The sequence below is a fragment of the Heliangelus exortis genome, chromosome W, assembly GCF_036169615.1.
Source record: "Heliangelus exortis chromosome W, bHelExo1.hap1, whole genome shotgun sequence".
Taxonomy (NCBI): domain Eukaryota; kingdom Metazoa; phylum Chordata; class Aves; order Apodiformes; family Trochilidae; genus Heliangelus; species Heliangelus exortis.
The window spans coordinates 13,746,744-13,766,879 of record NC_092453.1 but is presented as its reverse complement, the minus strand read 5'-3'; the positions used below and the strand labels follow the sequence as shown (position 1 = coordinate 13,766,879).

The following is a 20,136-nucleotide window of genomic DNA, read 5'->3' as shown; positions in this document are numbered from 1 at the left end:
CTTCAACACTGTTTGTGAGAAAACCACCCCTGAGATCCCCCCAGCATGGCCAAGGACAGCATGACAGACACACCCAGACTGCCAGCAAATCCTCTTGCTTGGGTTTTTTCCCCCAGAAAGCAACTGAAATGCAACTTAAGCTTTTAAAGTTCAAGAAAACAAGCCAGGTGGTATGAAACAAATCCTCTTCATGCACAGTAAGGCTTCTTGTCCCCACAGAAGGAAATCCAAGCCAGCCCATGATCCACAGTTGGAGCAAAGTGCTAAGGGAGAGCATCCTTACCTCCACCAGCAGGTCCACGACGTCAGTAGGCATCTTCTCAATCAGAATCTCAATGACCCTCAGGATCTCCCCTTTAGCCCGTGCCAGGGTGGTGGTGTGGATGTTCTGCTGGGACTGGGTGTTGGCAGCCAGGGCAGTGTGTCTGTGCACCTACCAAAGAGCAGGGTCACAGCTGGGCACCCTGATCCCCCACAGCCTCCACACCCCTGCTTCACACACGTAGCACCAGGACAGCCACGCAGAATGCTTGGCTTTGCCTGGGGACCTACTCAGCAGAGCCACTAACCTGGCACAGGTTTAACCAGGGGTTTACACTCTTGAAGTAACTCTTCATCTCATCTAACTAAAGGTCAAGATAAGGCAATGCCTGGGTCTTGATTCCATCCACATCCTTGGATGTCTTTAGGCCTTAGCTGGCTGCTTGTAACAGGCTTCTTTTGGCCAGCCCTGACCATTGCCCACCAGCCTCTTGCTTGAGGTCCCACACCACCTCCCAGCAGCATCCCTTCCTCCTCCTCACCCTCCAGACCCTGGGCTGAGGCTCCCCCATTTCCATTTGTGCCCAGTGGGGTGGTGTCTGCCCTGCCAGAGGGAGCAGGAGGTGGCACACCTTGCCAGGTGTTTGTTACACCTTGCTCTTGGAAAGGGCTGTTTGTTACACCTTGCTCTTGGAAGGGGCTGTAACCAGACACAGCTCGTTGGACTCGGACGTGAATTATGGGTGGCTGGGTCTCTGCAGGAACAGGAGTGTTACGAGTGTTTTGGGGAGGAGGGAAGGGAGATATGGCTTCCTCTCTCTCTGTCCAGGGCCCTGTCCCTGCTCACCTCCTTGGCGATGGTGGTGATGAAGGCAGGAGGTCTGGCAGTGGCAATGAGGGACAGAGCGTGCCGGGCCGAGCGCGCGGAGTCAGCGGCGGGGCTGAGGGGCAGCCCCATTGTGATGCTAAAGGGGCACCAGACAAAGAGGGGAGAGAGGAGAAAAGGAGCATTAGAAATATAGAGTGAAAAGATTAGAAACAGCTTATAATGTCAGTTCAAGGTCAACGGGAGCACTCAAACAGTTAGAATATAATGGACTCCCAACAATGAGCAGTGATTAGGAGTCAGGGTGTTCTATCGTCAAATACAAAATCAAATAATTAACCATGAAGATTGAAAACAGTATGTGCATCTGTCCAAAGTGTTAAAAAGACCTTGTTAACAAATTATCTGTATGTGCTGAATACATATCACCCCACCGAGGACGAGGCAAACGAAGAACCTTCTCCCAAGAATTTATGGTTTCTTCTTTTACCACAATTTAAACCCGGGCTGAAAAATACCCTGTTTGTCGTAATTCTCCTTAATTCAGTTAAGTGATGGGTGTGGGAGTGGAAAACAAGAAGCTTCCTGAAGAACTAAAGCCATCAAATCTATTTGGTTTGATTTTCTTTACTGCATGACTCAGTCCCAGCAGCATGAGGGGATGCCACACAGCCCCACACCTTATGCTTTCTAATTGCTGAAATTATTCAGATGCTCTTTAGAATTTCTAACACTGAGGGTTTTACTGCAATTCTTTAAATAATGGTAAGGGAATAGCTGGAGCCTAAATTTTCCATATATGTGGCAAGATAAATGCAAGAAACAACAGGGTAATAACAGGGACCCAACAGCTACACTATGGAAAATAAAATCTAGTATTAGGTAACTGAGAGAATAAGTGCCTGACAAAGAAGGTGCATGAGCTTATTTCTGTCTGAATTCCTCCTTCCTTAAAACTCAGCCATTTCAGCTACCTTTGTTGCATATGTCTCAGCACAGCCCAATTTTCTGAGGCTCCTTGTACATTTTCCAGCAATTGTACATTGTCCAGCATTATCCCTTCCTGCACTCCCACCCAGGGGAGAGGACATTGCACCAAGGGAAAACTGCAGCAGTGCTGAATTTTTTCCTATGACATCCAGTCTGATCAGTCCTGCTCCTGTGACCACAGGTGAACGAAGCAGTAGCCCTAGAAATTATTTTTTAATTATTATTATTTTTGTTGCAAAATACAGACAAGGAAAACCAAAAGAGAGAGTTTGTTTTGCTCATTCTCAATATCAGCCCATCATTTGAGTATGTAGCAATTCCCCATGGCTTTTCCTAAGTCCTGAGAAAGGATGGTAGTGAATGCAGGGATGGCTCTCCTGCCCCATTTCACTTAGAGATTTAGTAACCACAACACCACTAACCTGTAAACAACACAGAGATTAACTCTTTTCCTGCTGAAATTAATACTTTCCTGCTCACAGCCAGCCAAAGTGGCAGCATCAAGGCTCAAAGCAGTCCCTACCCCTTGTCTGGTTATCTTACAAAAATGTTAAAATATGCTTAATGTTAATCAGTATGCTAAATGCTAATAAAAATGCATTTTTTTGTTAAAGCAACTATGTCATTAAAGCAACTATGTCATTCAAGTGGGCAATAACAATACCTGATAGTTTTATAACCTGAATGAAGATAAAATCTGCTCTCTCTGCCAGCAATGTGATTTCAAATGGTTTACTACATGGACAGATGTACACGAGATAAAAATTCATTCAGTAACATGAGCACCAGAGTCCAGTGAAATAATCTCATCCAGAACCTGCAGTTTTGGGAACGCATCCCAGGATCCTCAATGCTGAGGTGGGGAAGGGTTTTCAAATCCATCAACCAGCTTCCCCCAGTCAGTGATTTGAACATAAAGGCTTTTTTTTGGGAACCAACATATGATTCGAATAGTGCTTCCAATGAAATAAAGGCTATTTTACTAGATAACATGTTCATAAATTCAGTGCAAATTACTAAAGGTTTTGATGCCAATGACCAGAAAACCCAGCAACCAGATCTCTACGTTCCTTGACTTGCATAAAACAACGCCAGATGAAAATTTCACAGAACTGACAGTGCAGAATTTGAGTACAGAAGTAGTGATTGTGAATAAAACCTCTTCACTAGCTGGTCTGAAAGAAGGACCCTCTCAGGAGATGTTTTGGCAGGCTCAGTGGGAGGGAGCAGAGCTGGGGCCACGCCATACACATCAACCAGAATGGGATTTGTGGCTTTTGGTACATTATATCATAACCTATCTCAAACCATAGCTTGTAAATTCAAAGGGCAGCAGTAAGCAATGATCCCTGCCCTCATCCATGCCAAGAAATCAAAGGCTAATAACTGCTGGGAAAATCCTCCTTTCCTTATCCTGCCAGCTGCACTGTTTGGCATGGCAGGCAAGCACAGGGCAGCCTTGGGGGACTTGGATGGGCTGGGAGAGCAGAGGAGTTATAAATACCAGAGTTTTGGTTGGATAACAGCTCAGTTATTTATTTCATTCAGAAAGGAAAAAAAACCCCAAACACTGCTTTTTCTTTTTCTTTTTTTTTTTTTTTCTCTCTCTTTTTGTGCGTGCGCGCGTGTCAATAAATGCGAACTTTTCTTTTTCCCTTTTTTTTTTTTTTTTTAAGCAGATGCTTGACATAAAAGCTCTTTCATAAAACGTTCTTAACATCAGGGAGAGGAGCTGGGCAGCTGTGCACTGTTATTGTGTACACGGTAAATCAGGCACAAAAAGGGGCAGCACAGCAGGGCAGCAGGAGGGGAAGATGCACACTTAACCCCCTGCACACACTGCTGCTCTGTTTCCTTCCATCTCTGCCTGGCTGCACTGGGCACTGTATCTGTCATGAGTGTAACAGGCCATTTTCAATCTAAATCTTGTTATGGATTAATAAGCAAACACTTTCTCGCTTATTATGCAATTTATCATGATGAAAATTGCGTCGGGCTCCTCAAGGCTACATGCTGATACATTCATTTATTCAGTGCTCCGTGGACACAGAGCCATACTAATCTTTGTGACAGCTCAGGATGTAAGGGCAGGAGGGAAAATGACTCGGTGAGGAACAGCCCTGGGTGCATCTGAGCAGCTCCAGTCACAGACACCGGGGCAGGAGAGGGAAAACATTGGGGCTGCCTCAGCCACAGGACAAGAAACAACTCAAGGCCAGAGAAATAACCGTGTTCTCTCATTTCTACATATCCCTCCGTGCCTATCCCCCTGCCCCAGCCATCACCCCTCCTTTAAACCCTGAGGAAATTAAACTTGCCACATAAAATTGGTAATTTGTGCCTTAGCATAGTGTGAAAAGCAGCCAGGAGCTTGGATGGCAATCCCGGCCAGTTCCTTACTGCAGGTAGCAGTTAAAACGTGTGTTTACAAACAAGCACTTGTAACCACACCTGGGTAGTAAACCCAGAGCAGCTTTCAGAACTGTCTGGCTGGAAACCAAGTCCTAGGGTCAAACAGCCTGGCATTCAATGTTACTGCTATACCAAGAGACACAAAAGCAGAAAAGTCAACTAAAGTAACCAGACAAAGTAAATAAAAATATAAATACAAAGTTTCGATGTTTGACAATAACGATTGTAATTAAGAGATCAGTCTGGGATTTCCTGTGGTGCAACAGTAGCAAGCAGAGCACCCCAGGCACACAATCAGATGGAAACCTGGCTAATTTTTCAAGGGTTGTTTGGGGTTTTTCTATTATCCAAAGTAAAACACACTTCTGCCCTTGGTGAACAGAAATACAGACAGATTAACACCTCAATAACCAATGGTGATGACAGAGGGAATTTCAGACCCTGGATTTTTCATTCCTCCCCCAAGCAAAACCCTTCTAGAGGCACCATCCCAGCCCAGTCAGTTCCCAGCCTTCAGCAGAGAAGCTGCTACCCCATCACCAAACTGGGTAGCAATTACTTCACAAATTATCAGTTAAGGAAGACCACTAATTAAATAACCACAGAAAATCAAGGTTAAGCATGAGGTATATTTTAAAAACCCAGGGTCTTGCCACAGGGTGCTTGGGGTGCCAGCTGCAGGAAGATTTCTATGTCCCAACCAGGGACTGATTTGTTCCTGTGCAAGAGCCAGGTACCATCCAAGGAAAGTTGTGCCTCAGTGGCACTAATGTGCACTCACTTCTGTTTTTCAAGGCTTTCCATTGAAAGCAGGAAGCCTGAAATAGCTCTCAGAGCCAATTACACAGAGCACAGCATCACACTCTTGCATGACATAAACAGCCTGCTGTGGTCCCTTCTTATAGTGACTTTTAATTTTTTATTTATTTATACACAGAAATTGGGGCCTCTCCTTCTGCACTTGTAAGTACTCTGCTTTTTTAACACAAACTGAATACAGAAAGCCTGGTCAGATAGAATTTCAGATGAGGTGATCAATTGTACAACAGACAATAATAAAAATAAGGACTCTACTGCAAACCCCCTTCCTGTGCAAATAGTCCCTGTTGTCATTAAGCAAATTAATGTTGTGAGTGAAGACTGTCCAGATGCAAATTGGGGCCCCAGAGGAAATTTATGACATTTAAACCTCAGCTCACAAAATTCATGGAAATTCATCAAAAATATTACCCATGTCCTGCAAAGCCACCCATGTTAAAAGCACCCCAAGCACTAATATTCAGGAATCCTATTACCTAACAGAAAATGCATTAACAAAGAAGATGTTACCTTTATTACAGAAGTCATGTCAGTGACTTCACTTAGGCAGCAGTAAGAATGATTTGATTTAGCCATAGTTAAGTGATGGCGTGATGGATGGGAGATGGCACTAGTGAGTGCAGCAGCTTGCACACACAGGTGTGTAAAGATAACCAGAACTTGTACAGCTAGTGCTGTTTTTTAAGAAACAGAACCAATAGGCAACTAGATTTCCATGTACAAAAAGAAACACAACAAAAAACAAGCCAGCATTTTTTGTGTGCATTTTCAGCCGAAGTGTCAGCCTCCCTTATGAAATTTGCCCCCCTCCCCAACCCCAATTACAAATACCTAATTGAAAGAAGATTTTATTTCCAGGAGGTTAGAAGGGAGGCGCGAGGCAGCATCCCATATAAATCTTGATTTAGGACACTTTAATAAGTTGTTCTCTGACCCCAGAGACAGGCTGTGCTCCGGTGACTTTATGATCTCCGAGCAACCCTTCAATCTACAGGTTACCTTGATGCAATCCAGAGGGACCCCGCTGCTAAAACAACACCCAGCCCGCTTCCCAAACCCATCCACATACCGAACGGGTGCCTAAGCACCCCCTCACCCCCCAAAAAAACCCAACCACCCTCCAGGTCTGCTTGGGGTGGGCAAGACCTACTTGGCCAGCTGCTTCTCGGCGTCGGCGCAGAGCTCCAGCAGCCCCATGAGCACGGCCGAGACGTCCATGTAGGGCTCCCAGACGGTGAAGCCCCGGCCGATGAGGTCGATGGCAGTCCTGCGGATGGTGCTGTGGGCAGGCAGCTTGGGGCTGGGGGGCTGCAGCAGCAGGAAGGTCAGGGCCTTGCCTGGGGGAACAGACGGAGGGGACACGGTCACCGGGGGCAGCGGGGGCACCGCGGGCACCGCGCCCGCCGACCTGCGCGCCCCGCGCCCCGACTCGGGACGGGTGAAAATGGGAAGAAGGACTCAAATGGTTCCCTTCGGCCAGCACGTGCTAGGAAACCCCTGGGAAATCTCTTGTGTTGCTAACACAGGTGTTAAAACCTTCTCAGGAGAAAAAGGTACGTCAGGTTTGAGAGGATGCCTAAGGAAAATGAGCTTAAAAGATTAAATGTGGGAAAATCCCCATTAAAATAAACCATGGTGAGGCTGCTCTTTTTGGCCCCGGTATCTCAGCAGCAGGCAGCAGCAGTTCCTCCCAGGTGTGCTCAGCTGAGTGAGAAGCAGCAGAAAGAAGCCAGAGTCCACCAAACTCTCCCCCAGACAACTGCTTGTTTCCACGGGTGTCTCCAGCTCCTGGCCGTGGGTGGTTTGGGAACCAGGAACGTGATTTTACAGCAAGGGTTTTGCCAAAGACACTCCCAGTGCTGAGTGCCAGAGATGTGGCATCACTGCTGCCTGCTCTGGGAAAGGGATGGAAGGGTTTGGAAGGGCTCCCCAGCACCCTGTCCCAGGATGCAGAGTGGGATGGTGCTGGTGACCACCTCTGCTCCCACCTCTCAGCAGCTGCAGAGCCACAGCTGGGGCTGCTGCTGAGGGAGCACTGACAGCCTGTGGGCATTTAAATAATTCCTCAATTAATAAAGCCCTCAGTTCTCATCACCATGCTGCCCACTAAAGCAACATAATTAATAATTTCATATAACAGACTGGTTTCTAATAAGAATAATCACTACATAGAAATGTGCAGGAAGGTTTAAACAAGTACCATTCCGAGATTAAGATTATTTATCATTATCTCTACATAATTATTTGTTACTCCTTAATAATACCAAGTTAGCTTGCTATTGTGGTAAAAGATAACCTATTGACTTAAACAGGTTTTCCTTTAGTTTTCAGAGCTGTCCTCTATGAGCTGCTTGTTTGGTTTATTTAATAACCCCCTGACACTTCTAGCTCACAGAAAAGCCACCAGCAGCCACACTTCTATAGTCCCTTCCCACTGACCCCTTCCACGTGGGTAAGGAAAGAACTGGAACTTTCTTCTTGAAGCACATAGCAGGCCAGGAAGCTCTACTTTGCAAGAATTTTACATCCCAAACACAGGAAGCTTATCTAAAACCATCACTACAATGAATTCCACCTACCTTTTCCAGAGGAATCCTCCCAGCACTGTTCCTGCTGACACCTGCCTTGTGTAAATTGAGCCAAGGAAAAAGATGAACTAAACAAAAGTCTGTCTGCTGCCCGTTTCTCAGCCTGGACATCTTTGTTTAAGCTTTGACTTGGCTTAAATGAACGAATTAATATTGACAAAAACATCAACTAAGCTAATGAGTTGTTAGTTAAGGCAATAAACATGTCACATTAGAGTCAGTGCAGTAAAGAGGTAATTAGCCCTGGAAAAGCTGAGCTGATGGGGGCTGCGGAGACCCTTGGCAGTGCAGGAGCCCCCCTGGGATGGGCACAGCCCAGGATCAGCCCCTGGGCACCTCTCCATCACCCCCCCAAAAAAAAACATGGGCAAGAGAAGAGCTACTGAATGGGGCTTCAGGGAAAGTTTGGGCAACACAGCCCAGGACAGCAAAGATCCCACCCAAGCTCCTCGTGACCACCCTGCTCCTCCTGCCCCTCCATCTCTGTGCACACCAAAAGCACTGTAACCAGGGGGCTTCTCTTTCTGCCCAGAAATCCAAATAGCACCATACTCATTAAGCAAAATAAAATACTATGAAAAAAATCTGCCCTAGCAAAACTAAGTTTTGATGACTTAGACATACCTTCTGTTAGAAAAAGGCACTGAGAAACAAACCAACAAAAGCTCATTCTATTGAGAATTTGGGTGTGACTGACCAGGCAGAATGACTGCAAGTGGTAACTTCACAGAAACACAGCTCAGGCGAGGGCATTGCCAGATAAATCAGCACTAAAATATAATTTTGTTCCAAATGCTTTATGCTCTGTCAGTACACGAACACCACAAGCACAGGAAAATAACACAAGTGGCAGAGGAGGACACCCACGGTGCAGATAATGAGATTTTGTCCCTGGCCACCTCGTCAGTGCCAGGGAGCTGCCACCTGAAGCACCAAGCCCAGGGTGGTTCTTTCTCAACCAGTCGAGAAGAGCAAAGTTCTGAGCCCAAGTACTGAAGTGCTCTCCCCATGCAGGACAGAGACAGCGGATCTGCCAGTTCTCTGAGCCTATTTCTGGATATCCTCTGTGACACCCCCAGACACCCCCCAAAAGCTGTTCCCAGCCACCAGCACTAACAAGCTGCCTCCTTCCCATCTGCTTGCTGCAGCACTAAAAGAAAGGCTCGAGTTTTTGATCCTTATGCCATTTTTATTACTGAAATTCAACCTGAATACTAAAGCTTACCCCTTATTTTCCATGCACACAGCCCCTTGGATTTCTGCAATGTCTTTCCTTGCACGGCCTCCAGAGCTTTGAGCACACGACATCAGTCAGCACTGTTAGCCCCATTTTGCCGACAGATTTAAAAAAATTAAATACTTTGCTCAGGGAAATCAATAGCACAGGCATGAACTAGACACTGGGAACTCTGGTTCTCATCCTCATAATTTGCCATGAGATCAAATTCCAACTAAATAAAAATGATGGACTCCAAGAACATGCTTTAACTTGCTTTGCATCTTTTTTTTTAAATAAAATCAGAAAAAGTGAAGAATGACAGATGTATTATTTTCAGTCTGCCTTCTCTCCCTGTCTCCGTGGTTTTCTACAAGAAATTAAACCAAACTGATGATTTTTTTTTTTCTGATTTGACAAATACCTCTGTGAAATGCCAAGAGAAAGACAGAAACAGAGATTTGCATACCTGGGTTAAAAATCCATATCCCTTAATCCCTTCCTATCTCCAGTGCAGTGAACTTTTATTACCTATCTTCCCTCATCTTTCAGACAGGTGTAAAACCAGAGGATATTTCTAGGCCTAAATGTAAAAATAATTTTATTATTTAAAGGACCTTAAATACAAATATAATGAAGATTTTTTTTTTTTTCAGTTACACTCGAAGTCCAATTTGCTAATTTTTACAGAATTAATCTTTGGCATTTTTTTTTCTTTTGTTCTTTAATACACTTCTGACACACATTTTGTCTCCTGCCCCTGTGCTAGCAGACACTGCCTTTTTGCTGATGATCTCTGCAAGCCATTTAAATATCATTCCTGCAACAGGTGCAATGTCTGCAACTTCTGAAGTGGTTTCAGGGCTGAGATGGATAAGAAGGTTTGTATTTCCTTCCAGAAGTGTGGTCTCAGAGCCCAGAGAGCACTAAGGAGTTACTGTGCATGCCAGTGAGGAGGCTGCATTTTACTCCCAGTAGGAACTGATTGGGAATTCAGTGTGAGCTGTTCCTGTGTAAAAGCAGGAAAGCAAAGTGGCTGGAAAGGAGAAGCTGGAATGAGCAAAAACTTACATTTCAAATGATATTTATGACTTGCTTAAGTCCTTTTGCTTGTTTCTGTGGAAAAGGTGGATGCTGGTAAAAGCAGCACAGTGGGATCAGGGCAGGTGGATGCAGGGAGAGGTGGGGATGCAGCCCAGCCCAGCAGGATGCTGCCATCTCCCAGCCCTCCCCAGATTTATAACAACCTGTCAGGGCTTTGGAAATGGGATGTTTCTGCAGTGCATACACAACTTGGGGCTGTACTGGACAGTGAAGATTTCATTTTTTAACAATAGAAGAAAAAGAAAATCTGTTTGCTTTGCCTCGTGTCTGATCAGAAAGGAGGTGTCCTCACCCACCCCAAAGACTCCAAAACATCAGAAATGGGATTTAATCCAAAGGGGAATGTTTCTTCCATTAATTACCCAGATAAATTCTGGAAAGGTAAGAGAGGTTTACCAGCCAGAACCACCAATACCAGCTGCAGTAAATTGCCTGTGTTTCCATTAAACTGAGAAATACCTTTGGCTTTTCACATGAGGTGCGCAGACAGCACAGAATATTCCTGAGCAGGGCCAGATGAGCCCTGGCCCTACGTCCTTTTAAAACTCTGTAAGATTCAGATGTAATTCAACAGAAAGGGAGACAAAGGAAAAAGAAGAAAATGTTTATAGTAGGTGCTTTGCCAGGCTTTTCAGGCTAACTCTGGCCTAGTTAAACCCACCTAACAATCCCATTTTTCTTCCTCTCAGAACCTGCAGTGGGGGAATCAAATGTGAAAGCAAGATCAATTCTCTTCCAAGACAGAAAATGAGTTTCAGATCAGACTTGTTTCAATTTATGGAGAGAACCCAACTATGCTGGCTTAAATGCATTCTTCCTCTAACTATGAAATTGTATTACTGTGCTATAGAAAGAGTAAACTATCATTATTTTAATCCAAAATTTGTTTATAATCTAGCAGGAAGGAGAAAGCCAATATGACTTGAGCCATAACCGTGCATTAAACCTTGTATTTTTGTTCCTGTTAATTGCCTAATTCCATTAACCCACACTATTTATTTTAATCTAAATTATATAATGTTTCCTAAAGAAAGCTATCTCCATACAAATGACCATCATTTCATAGGAAGTAGCTGCTTTGTCCATCCCCGTGCTGACCAAACTACACATGAATCATTGGAGTTTTCTCCTCTTACACATAATTGCAAGGAATTTTCTTAAGCAGACTGGACACCCCTGACCTGCCCGACAGTGGAAGATGCACAAGATGCAATGAAATAAATCAAGTCAACACCACAACTTTGTCCCAGGAGTCTGGGATCACAACTTCCCCTCCTCACAACCTTCCAGTCCTTGGAGGGCAGAGGCTCTCTCTTCACAAGGAGCCACAAGCAAAGGACAAGGGGCAGCAGTTGCACCAGGGAAGGTTTCATATTGACATAAGAAAGAGGCTTTTTTACAATGCAAACAACCATTCCCTGGAACAACCTCCCCAGGGACACAGCCGAGTCCCCACTGCCAGGGGATTTCAAGATGCAGCTTCCAAGGGCTGTTGTAACTTTTACTGCTGCTCTCTGTAGGGATTTACTCCCACCAGCTCTTTGCCCTCCCCAGTGTGATCCCCCAGCTCTGGGCTGGTTATGTGCTCCTGGGCTATGGCATTTCACACAGATGGGTGCAAAAGCTGCTCACAAGCAACAGACACCGAGGATCTTCACACATCTATTCCTCAGCACATCCCACCTTCTTCCCAATGAATGCAAGAGCTTCCAGCAAAGCCTATTAGCTAGAGAGAAGGTCAAGAAAAACCCCAGAACAGTTAAGAGAAATAATTTCCAATATTTATAAACCTAAGCACTAATCAGCTCATCCATTGTAAATCCAACCCCCTGCCCCTTGCCTTAACAGCAATATTATGCTGATTCTATTTGTATATTTTCTCCTACACCACTCATTTCCAAGATGAGCAAGTTAAATATCTCCCAGGTGCTTCCTGGCTTTATGATTATTATCACACCTATCTGTAGAGATGGCAAAACTCAGACTCCTCTCCTTCTCTGCTAAGGATGCTTGCTCTGGCATCTGCAACCCTACTGAAGGAATAACTGGTACTCTGAGTTGGTAGTGTCTGAGTTTCTGTTCCTCTTCCTCATTACAAAGGCAAGCAGCCATTCATCAGAAGTTATTCTGAAGTGTTCTTTTTAAACATGCAGGCTACTGCCTGGCAATGTTTGGGCACAATTTTCTTGGCTCCATGCAGGGCTGGATGTAGGAATGACCCAGCCCAGCACACAGGGAAGAAGCCCAGCTTGTCCTAAGCTTTGCTCCCTCTCCCTGGAGCTGGACCTGCCCTCCCAGGGAATGTCCCAGGGATGCTCCAAGCAGCCTGCAGGGCTCTGGGCAGCCGAGGTCAGAGGGACCAATGCAGTGAGTGTCCTGAATTTTTATTACCCCCACCAGGGTGAGAGGCTCAGAGCTGAGCTGTCACTTAGGGAGGTGCACAGACTGCTGGAAAACATGACCCGCGGGGGCTTCTTTGGTGCTGAACCTTCCTTGTAGTCCAAACACAAAGAAGAGAGCTTTGGGTCACCAAGATACAGCCTTTTACCACAGGCAGGATGTTAAATATGCAAGACCAAAATCTCTGATAAAAACACACGGTTCCAATTAACTCTCCTTCTATAGGATTTGGGGGAAAAGGTGAATTTCATTTCTAGGATTTGATTTTGTTGCTCAAGCCACAAACAGATTTAAATTAGGGCACAATATCCGCCCCAGAGATTGACTGCTTTTCTGCCACGAGCATTGACTTTTTTTCTAAATATTATCTCTAAGGCTAAGATATAGATTTTCATAAACCACCATTTTTCCATATTTTTTTTTTTTTTTTCTCTTTTTTCCCTTCGGGGACAAAATTCTGCTCAAGACAATGATCTAATCGCATGAACTCAGGAAAAAAAGCACCCTTCAGCCTGACAAGTACACTGAATTTCACAGCTGAGCTGAGGCTCACAGAGCCGAAACAGCAGGATGATGTCCTGAAGCAGAGGATCCATGCAAACCCCAGCAGCTCTGTGCCTGAGTGATGGAGAGCCCAGCCCCAGCCCCAGCCCCAGCCCCAGCCCCAGCCCCAGCCCCAGCCCCAGCCCCAGCCCCAGCCTGCACTGCTTGCTGGGGATGATAAACCCCCTGATTTGCTTTAATCACTCTGCTGTGGTTTTGGTTTTGCTTAAATTAAGTTACAGAGCGTGTTTGCCTAATGTGCTCTGAAAGGCTGCTGCTCAGGTGCTCGCCTGATTTATTGCTGCTGCAGGGGCTGAGCCCCAGCACTCCCTGGGCTCTCTTAATTGCTGCTGCCCGCTCAGCCAATCAGATCTCCAGCAGATGCATACGATTAGTGGGGACCAACCTCCTCATCCTCATCCTCCTCATCCCCATTCTCCTCATCCTCGCCCCAGTGGCAGCTCCAATCTGTTCACCCCACAGAACCACCGGATCAAAGGACATGAGCAAAGGTTACAGGGCAGTTATAAAGCAAAAATCTCCTGTGTTCACCCAGACTCCCGTGTTTATTCCATGCTAGATTCTAGGGTTTGGGATACTATAAAAAAAAATAAAAATCCGTAATGCTGGAAGCCCTGATTTAACAAGCTTCACACCCCGAGTCATCTGGTGCTTACTTATTGGTGTGTGCCTGCAAAAGGGTAAAAAGGGATCCCAAAGCCCCAGCACACCTTGAAAGGTAAATCTCTGGCACACACGCAGACACAGCTCCAGGAGCCACAGAATTATTGTGAAGATAAATACACTGCTCAAAAAAGGCATTCTGAGGCTGGGGTGATGAGACTGGTAGAAGATACTGCTGCGTGGTGAAGCCTGAATATTAGGCAGTAAATCACACAAAAGAAGCAAAAATCCCAACTTGAGGAAAAGAACAACACAAGCAGTATCTCATCCTCTTTGTACAGCAACAGCCCTGACCCAGAACCAGAGACCTGGCCCATGAGCCCCACTGCCCCCCACTTACCCTCCCAGTCCCCCCAGTTGTGCCAGCGCTGCCCTCACCCTCGGGTTGGGCAGAGAGGGTGGGAAAACATCAGGTGGATGCAGATCCCCACTTCACACATGGATCTGTTACACTCCCAGTTTCCTCGATATTGTATTTGCTTTGAAAAATAAGTGTTTTCATCCTAAGCTAATGACTTCACCATTTTGGCTGAGGGTTTCCAGAGACTGGAGAGTCCAAAGGTGACTTCTCCGAGGTGTAACAGTTTACAAAGAGGGCTCTGCAGTGTGGGGAGGCAGTACAACCCCTCACAGTTATGCAGACATGTTTATTTCTATTTCTGTTCAGAAACATCACTTGCTGCTCCCCCTGCCCAGCAGGCCAGAAGGTCAGGGACGTCAGGCCAGGGAGTTGGGACATCATTAAAAAATAGCAAACGGTTCCAGGAACCTAAAGGCTGCTGAGCTGATAAAATCCCAAAAGCAGCAGAGCTGGAGGGGCTGCCAGAGCCCGGGTAATGTGGAAACCCTGGAATTGGCTTTGGAAGGAGGTACCACACAGAGCCTGCAAAGGCAACATAAATAACTCAGTCCTGTGAACATGCTGTCACAGATGACACTGACTGAGTTAAAGGGCAAAACACTTATCGTTAATAACGATATTGATGGCAGATGCTTTGAAAAATATACTGCATTAACAGAAACAAGTATTTTCATATTCAGGACAGAACAGTCATTCAGATTTATCAGCCCATTAACTTTATAAACACAGCATTAGCTGCAGCTTAAGTGTGATGTGGTGCATCCGTAATGAGAAATTCTACGGGTGGCATTTTATAATTAAATATCTCATGAACTAGTTGTAAGGTCAACAGAGATTAATGCAGGATGTCGGGCAAGGTCACCGCATGGATTTCTAGAGAATTCCACCCTCTCAGGAAGGGTCACAGTTATTATTTTCTTAAATACAATAAATCACAGCGTGCGGGATTTATACAGCAAAACCTCCGCACGCGTTAACGGCGGGAACGAAGAAGTAATTAATTCTGATAACTCCTTTGGAAACAGCAACCACTCTGGCTTTGGGCTGGGTGACTCCCAGCAGGCAGCTGCTCACAAAGGCTGAGCAGTAAGAAGTTATCACACCTTAGAGCAACGGGGAGGAGAGGAACCACCGGGAATGCTCTGCTGGGATGCTGTGCCCCGGGTGCCTCTGATGGAAACTCCTCACAACAGAGCTGTGCCCAACACCACACCTGGGGCTGAACACTGGCACAGGGCAACGACCCCACCAACAGCAAGACCTGTGCCACAACTTCTTGGCAACCTCTTCTTGTGGTGTGGCTAGCTGGACGTTCAGCATTCCTCACCTTTCCCTTTCCCAGGGAAAGGATATTTTAAGGGAATGCCTTGTACTGCAGTCTGACCACCCCTTCCTGCCCCCCCGGACCCCAGAGCAAGGGGAAGCAGTACCCTGGGCTACTCACATGTGTGCCTGGCCAAGGAATAATTTGATCCACCGCTGGTCAGCCCAAAGCCCTCAGGAATCTGACTGGAGCTGCGGGGCCGGGTCAGCAGTTTTGGGGGCTCAATCTCAGCCCCAAACTCTGCCCCGATCACCCCCAGCAGCACGATGGCTGTGGCTTGTTTGCGTCTCTCCTCGTAGGACGTGGAGATCTTCTTCATTTGTGGCAGACCAGACAGACAGCCTAAAACAAAAAGGGAGAAATGTAATAAAAATCAAAAGCAGGGATTATTCCTTAACACTCCAAACCACAGCGTGGTTCCCAGATTAAAAAAAAAGGGTGTCAAGGTAATTTAAATCCCCCCTTCAGGCCTGGTACTGCCCTTGCCAGGACTTGCAGCTGCTGGAGATGATTCCCATTTAACTCCTCAAAACCTACAAGGCACCACAAAAGTCTAACTACACCTATTGCAAGGTCTGTGTTCAGTGACACCCTCCCTTCAGAAACTGTCAGCATCTACTAGAAAAAAAGAGCCAGAGAAGTGTCTTATTTCATATTTGCATTTGCTCAGTTTATAAGAGATCAGTAGGATTCTGTGCCTGGTTGGTTTTTGTGAAAGGTGATTTTTTGCTTCCTTCTTGTTAAAGTTGTGTAACAAGCTGTGTTGTTTGTTTGTTTGTTTTTTTAATAAAAATAATAGTTTTAATGAGAACTTGTTCATATTATGTAACAGAATCTTAGTTTAGGATCATCAGCACATTCAGATCCTTACTAGATTTTTTCTGCTAATAAATGCTATTAAGCCCAGCTATTATTCTTTCACACAAATGCCATTTTAACAAACATTCCTAAAACCAGTGGAAAAAAACCCGCACTGGTTTATGAATTTTCAATAAAAGTAAAAGGTACATCATTAATGTGATACAGCCCGGGGATCTTGAATTTCACTAAGCAGATGAATTGTATTTTTTTTTTAACAAACGAAAAAAAAAAATCTTAGAAAAAATTGACTGGCATGAGAACACTGCATTCATTTACTCTGACAAGTACAGGTCACTTTTACCTCTAATACTGATTCACAGCATGCTAGGAAATGCCCTACCATACATTTCTACAAACATTTTAACCTTTTCTCCAAGCCCTGCTCCTACCTCTTTGCCACCAAGGGGACAGCACCGCCGGCACCGAGCAGGACTCACTGGGCTCAGGGGCTACCAAAGAGTGACTGGCAGGGCACGTCTCTCTGCTAGTGACATTCTCATGGCCCAACAGGAACAGGAGTGTTTCCTTACAGGAAACCTTAACAAATTTTAGCCCCTGTGTTACAAAATCATCCTTGTTCAGGTGCCCGCGTTGTGGCGGTGGCAGTGATGTGCCAGCCAGAAGGGAGAGAAAAACAAGGGAAAGCTCAACAATGCTAAGGGAGAAGAGAAAAAAAAAAAAAAAAAAGGAAAAAAAAAATCAATAGGAACTGCCTTCAGAGAAAGAAGGATGAAAGTGGGCTGCAACAGACAAAGCAAAGAATATCCCAGTTCAATTCTTGAGCGCTCGCTTACCCCCCTCCTCGGGAACACCTGCTTAGGGTCCCCTGCGCCTCACCCTCCCTGCAGCCTCCCCACGGCACCCAGGGGCTCAGAGCCACCGGTGGGTGCCCCCACAGAGCCCCTTCCCGGGGTGTTCCTGCTGCTGGGGACCCCCTGCTCCGGGTGCCAGCACCGTCCGGTCCCCGCGGCCGCCTCCGGCCCGGGTGCTCGGCCCCAGCCCGTGACACTGCAGATCAAGATGAATCGGCACCAACTCCCGGCCCCGAGATTGTTTTATACCATTTAATTTAGTTTCTTCCCCTGCTTGGCTGAGCACAGCCCCGGTTATGGATTTCTATTCTAATGGGGTGCAGCAGGCGCAGGAGCGGGCGGCGGAGCAGATGCTGGAGCAGGGGCCGGCGGGATGCTGATCAATAGGCCAGGGCTGACCCCGGCTGAGCCGCCCGCGGCTCCCGGCCCGGCAAGAAAGGAAGAGCCAACACATGTGCTGCTTCCAGTAGGAAATTAAACCACGGGGGCACTCGGCGCTGAGCCTCCCCCCCGCCCTCCTTTCATCTGATTACAGCGATATGAAGTTAACCCTTCAGCACAGCCCGGCGGAGGGGATGCACAGCACCCTGCGGGTCACCCCCTGCTTCAGCCCAGATGGAGAGCCCAGGGTCAAACAGCAGCGACACACACACACACACCCACACACCCACACACACACACACACACACACACACACCACAGCCCGGGTCCCCCAGGCCACCCCTTCCTTCCACAAGGAACCCCGGGCCCAGCCAAGCGCTCCTGGGGCTGCCTGGATCATTCCCGGGCTGCCCCTGGATCATTCCTGGGCTGCCTGGATCATTCCTGGGCTGCCTGGATCATTCCTGGGCTCCCCGATCATTCCCGGGCTGCCCCCACCACTCCAGGATCCAGCTGTGGAGGAGATAACTCTTTGTTAACCAAGCAATGAAATCCAGCCCGAGCAGGATGGAAAAGATTCCTGGTTTCATTAGTGACCCAACGCACCATCGTCTTCATCCCATCACTGCAGCAGCCAAGGGTTTGCTGCCTCAAAAAAGCCCCAAATCCAAAAAACAAACAAACAAACAAAACCAAAAAACCAGACCAACTGAAAAATAATCCCCAAATCAATGAAACCCCACCCCTCTCCTCCCAGCAACATCCTTTCCCAAGATCTCTGGATAAGAGGGGAAAAAAGGAAACCGAAATGTTTTTGCCACTACATTTAATGACCAGCAGAAACACACAACTAATTGTAACCATTTCCTACAAATAAACTGACACCCGTGTGGGAGATTTGAAAATAATGTCTCTGGAAGTAGTCCTTGCTACAGTTTCATTTGTCTCATGAAAATTTGGTATTTTCTCACAACAAAGTCCCTCCATTTAATCATGCTAAAGGGTGACACAGAGATCCATTTTCTTGACAGGACGGTTGATCACCCTTTCAGAGTCAGAAAATTAATAACCCCAAATAGCTCTATGTGGAAAACAGAAGCTGCACTGGCAAAAGGACAAAAACCTTCTACATTTCAGGTGTAAAAATAACACACTTCTGGATCCACACACGGAGAGGGAAACCTCACCCTCACCCTGCAGGGTTTGCTCCAGACAAAACAACCATATTAAATATTTCAGAATATCTCAGTTTGAGAACTAAACATCCATAGCTGGCTAGAGGAGACAGCTTTCCAGATAGCACCAAGCACCTTTATGAAGTGTTTAAAATATAGGTAAAATATTTGAGAAGTTTAAATTGTTTAAAAGGCTGTGAGATATCGATCACTTCATTTAAAAAGCAGTCAGAGAGTACAGCCACGAGGGCAGGATAAATTTAACAGTTTGAAGCACTTTACTAAATAACTCTAAAGATCATGTTAATTGGCTTTGCACAGTTCTTGGGTAAAATTAATTTTATCCTAGCTTACAATAAAAGGATTAAAAGACAAATTAAGTTCTCCAGGTTTAACTGGAATGGGAATCAATGGATTTGAATTAAGGCTGAAGAGGGTTTTATGAGAGCTGGACTGCTCCCAGGCAGCAGATACCTGCGGGTAGGCACCCCCTGATGGCACCCCCAGACTGGATCAGGTGTTAGAGCCAGGCAGCAGTGGGTCTCAGAGCCTTTTCTTACTCTCAGACTGGTGGTTTGAGCATGGCAGGGTGGCCCCTGGCACCCCAGTCCCCCAAACCCCTGCCCATCCCTGTTCCACCCTCCTGGGCAGCCAGCCCCTCGCCCTGGGGGTTGCCCTTCTGTCCATCAGATTTTAAAAATACAGAATGTATTTGAAATGAATTAAATAATTTGCTCAAGACGACAAATATATTTTGTATAAATGTAGCAGAGGAGTCAGCCCTTGTAACCAGATCTGGTATTTTGGGGGCAGAGAGAAAGCCAGCAATCAAAACCCTCTTGATTTTTGTTACCACTCACATCCCCAGCATTGAATGAACGTGCTCAGAAGTCACTGCTGATAAAAGAAAACTGAACTCCATGAAAAGCATTGTCACTTTCCCCCCTCCTGCCTGCCAGCTCCCTCCCTGAATTTCTTTTGTTAAATTTCCCTTTTATTTCTGAAGGGGGGAGCTGTAACTCGGCAGGTTGGGAAAGAGGTTTCTACCCTTTTCTTTTCCTGAAAGAAATTATCATTAGCTAAGTTCAGGACAGCCCCCAAAGCCCTTCTTTCAGACACCAGGGAGGAAGGGAACACACACCAAAATGTGGCAGAGACAGGACTGATGGCACCAGCCAGGGAAGCTCTTCACCCCTGGAGCTGCCCCAGCTGCTCTGCACTCTGCTACAGAAGAAGACACAAGAGTTATGCAGATTGCTTCTGTGCATCTTGGTTGTAAATAATTTAAAACATTTCTCAACGTCAACTGCACTACTTTCTTACAGTAAATAAATGTACAAAACACTCTGCTGGTGACCTAAGAAGGAAATAGCAAAAGA

The 20,136-nt window shown here is 46.1% G+C and overlaps 1 protein-coding gene across 3 annotated transcripts in view; it reads right to left on the bottom strand.

Annotated features, from left to right (window-relative positions):
* The window catches only part of WDR7 (WD repeat domain 7), an 82,118-nt gene that overhangs the window by 16,830 nt on the left and 45,152 nt on the right, over nucleotides 1–20,136 (bottom strand). For all 3 annotated transcript variants that reach the window (XM_071729809.1, XM_071729808.1, XM_071729807.1), the window contains 4 exons: nucleotides 15,649–15,870; nucleotides 6,459–6,645; nucleotides 1,109–1,226; nucleotides 284–433 (listed from right to left, as the gene is read on the bottom strand). In XM_071729809.1, coding sequence (XP_071585910.1) covers nucleotides 284–433; nucleotides 1,109–1,226; nucleotides 6,459–6,645; nucleotides 15,649–15,870 — 677 coding nt within the window. The remainder of the gene's footprint in view (nucleotides 1–283; nucleotides 434–1,108; nucleotides 1,227–6,458; nucleotides 6,646–15,648; nucleotides 15,871–20,136) is intronic.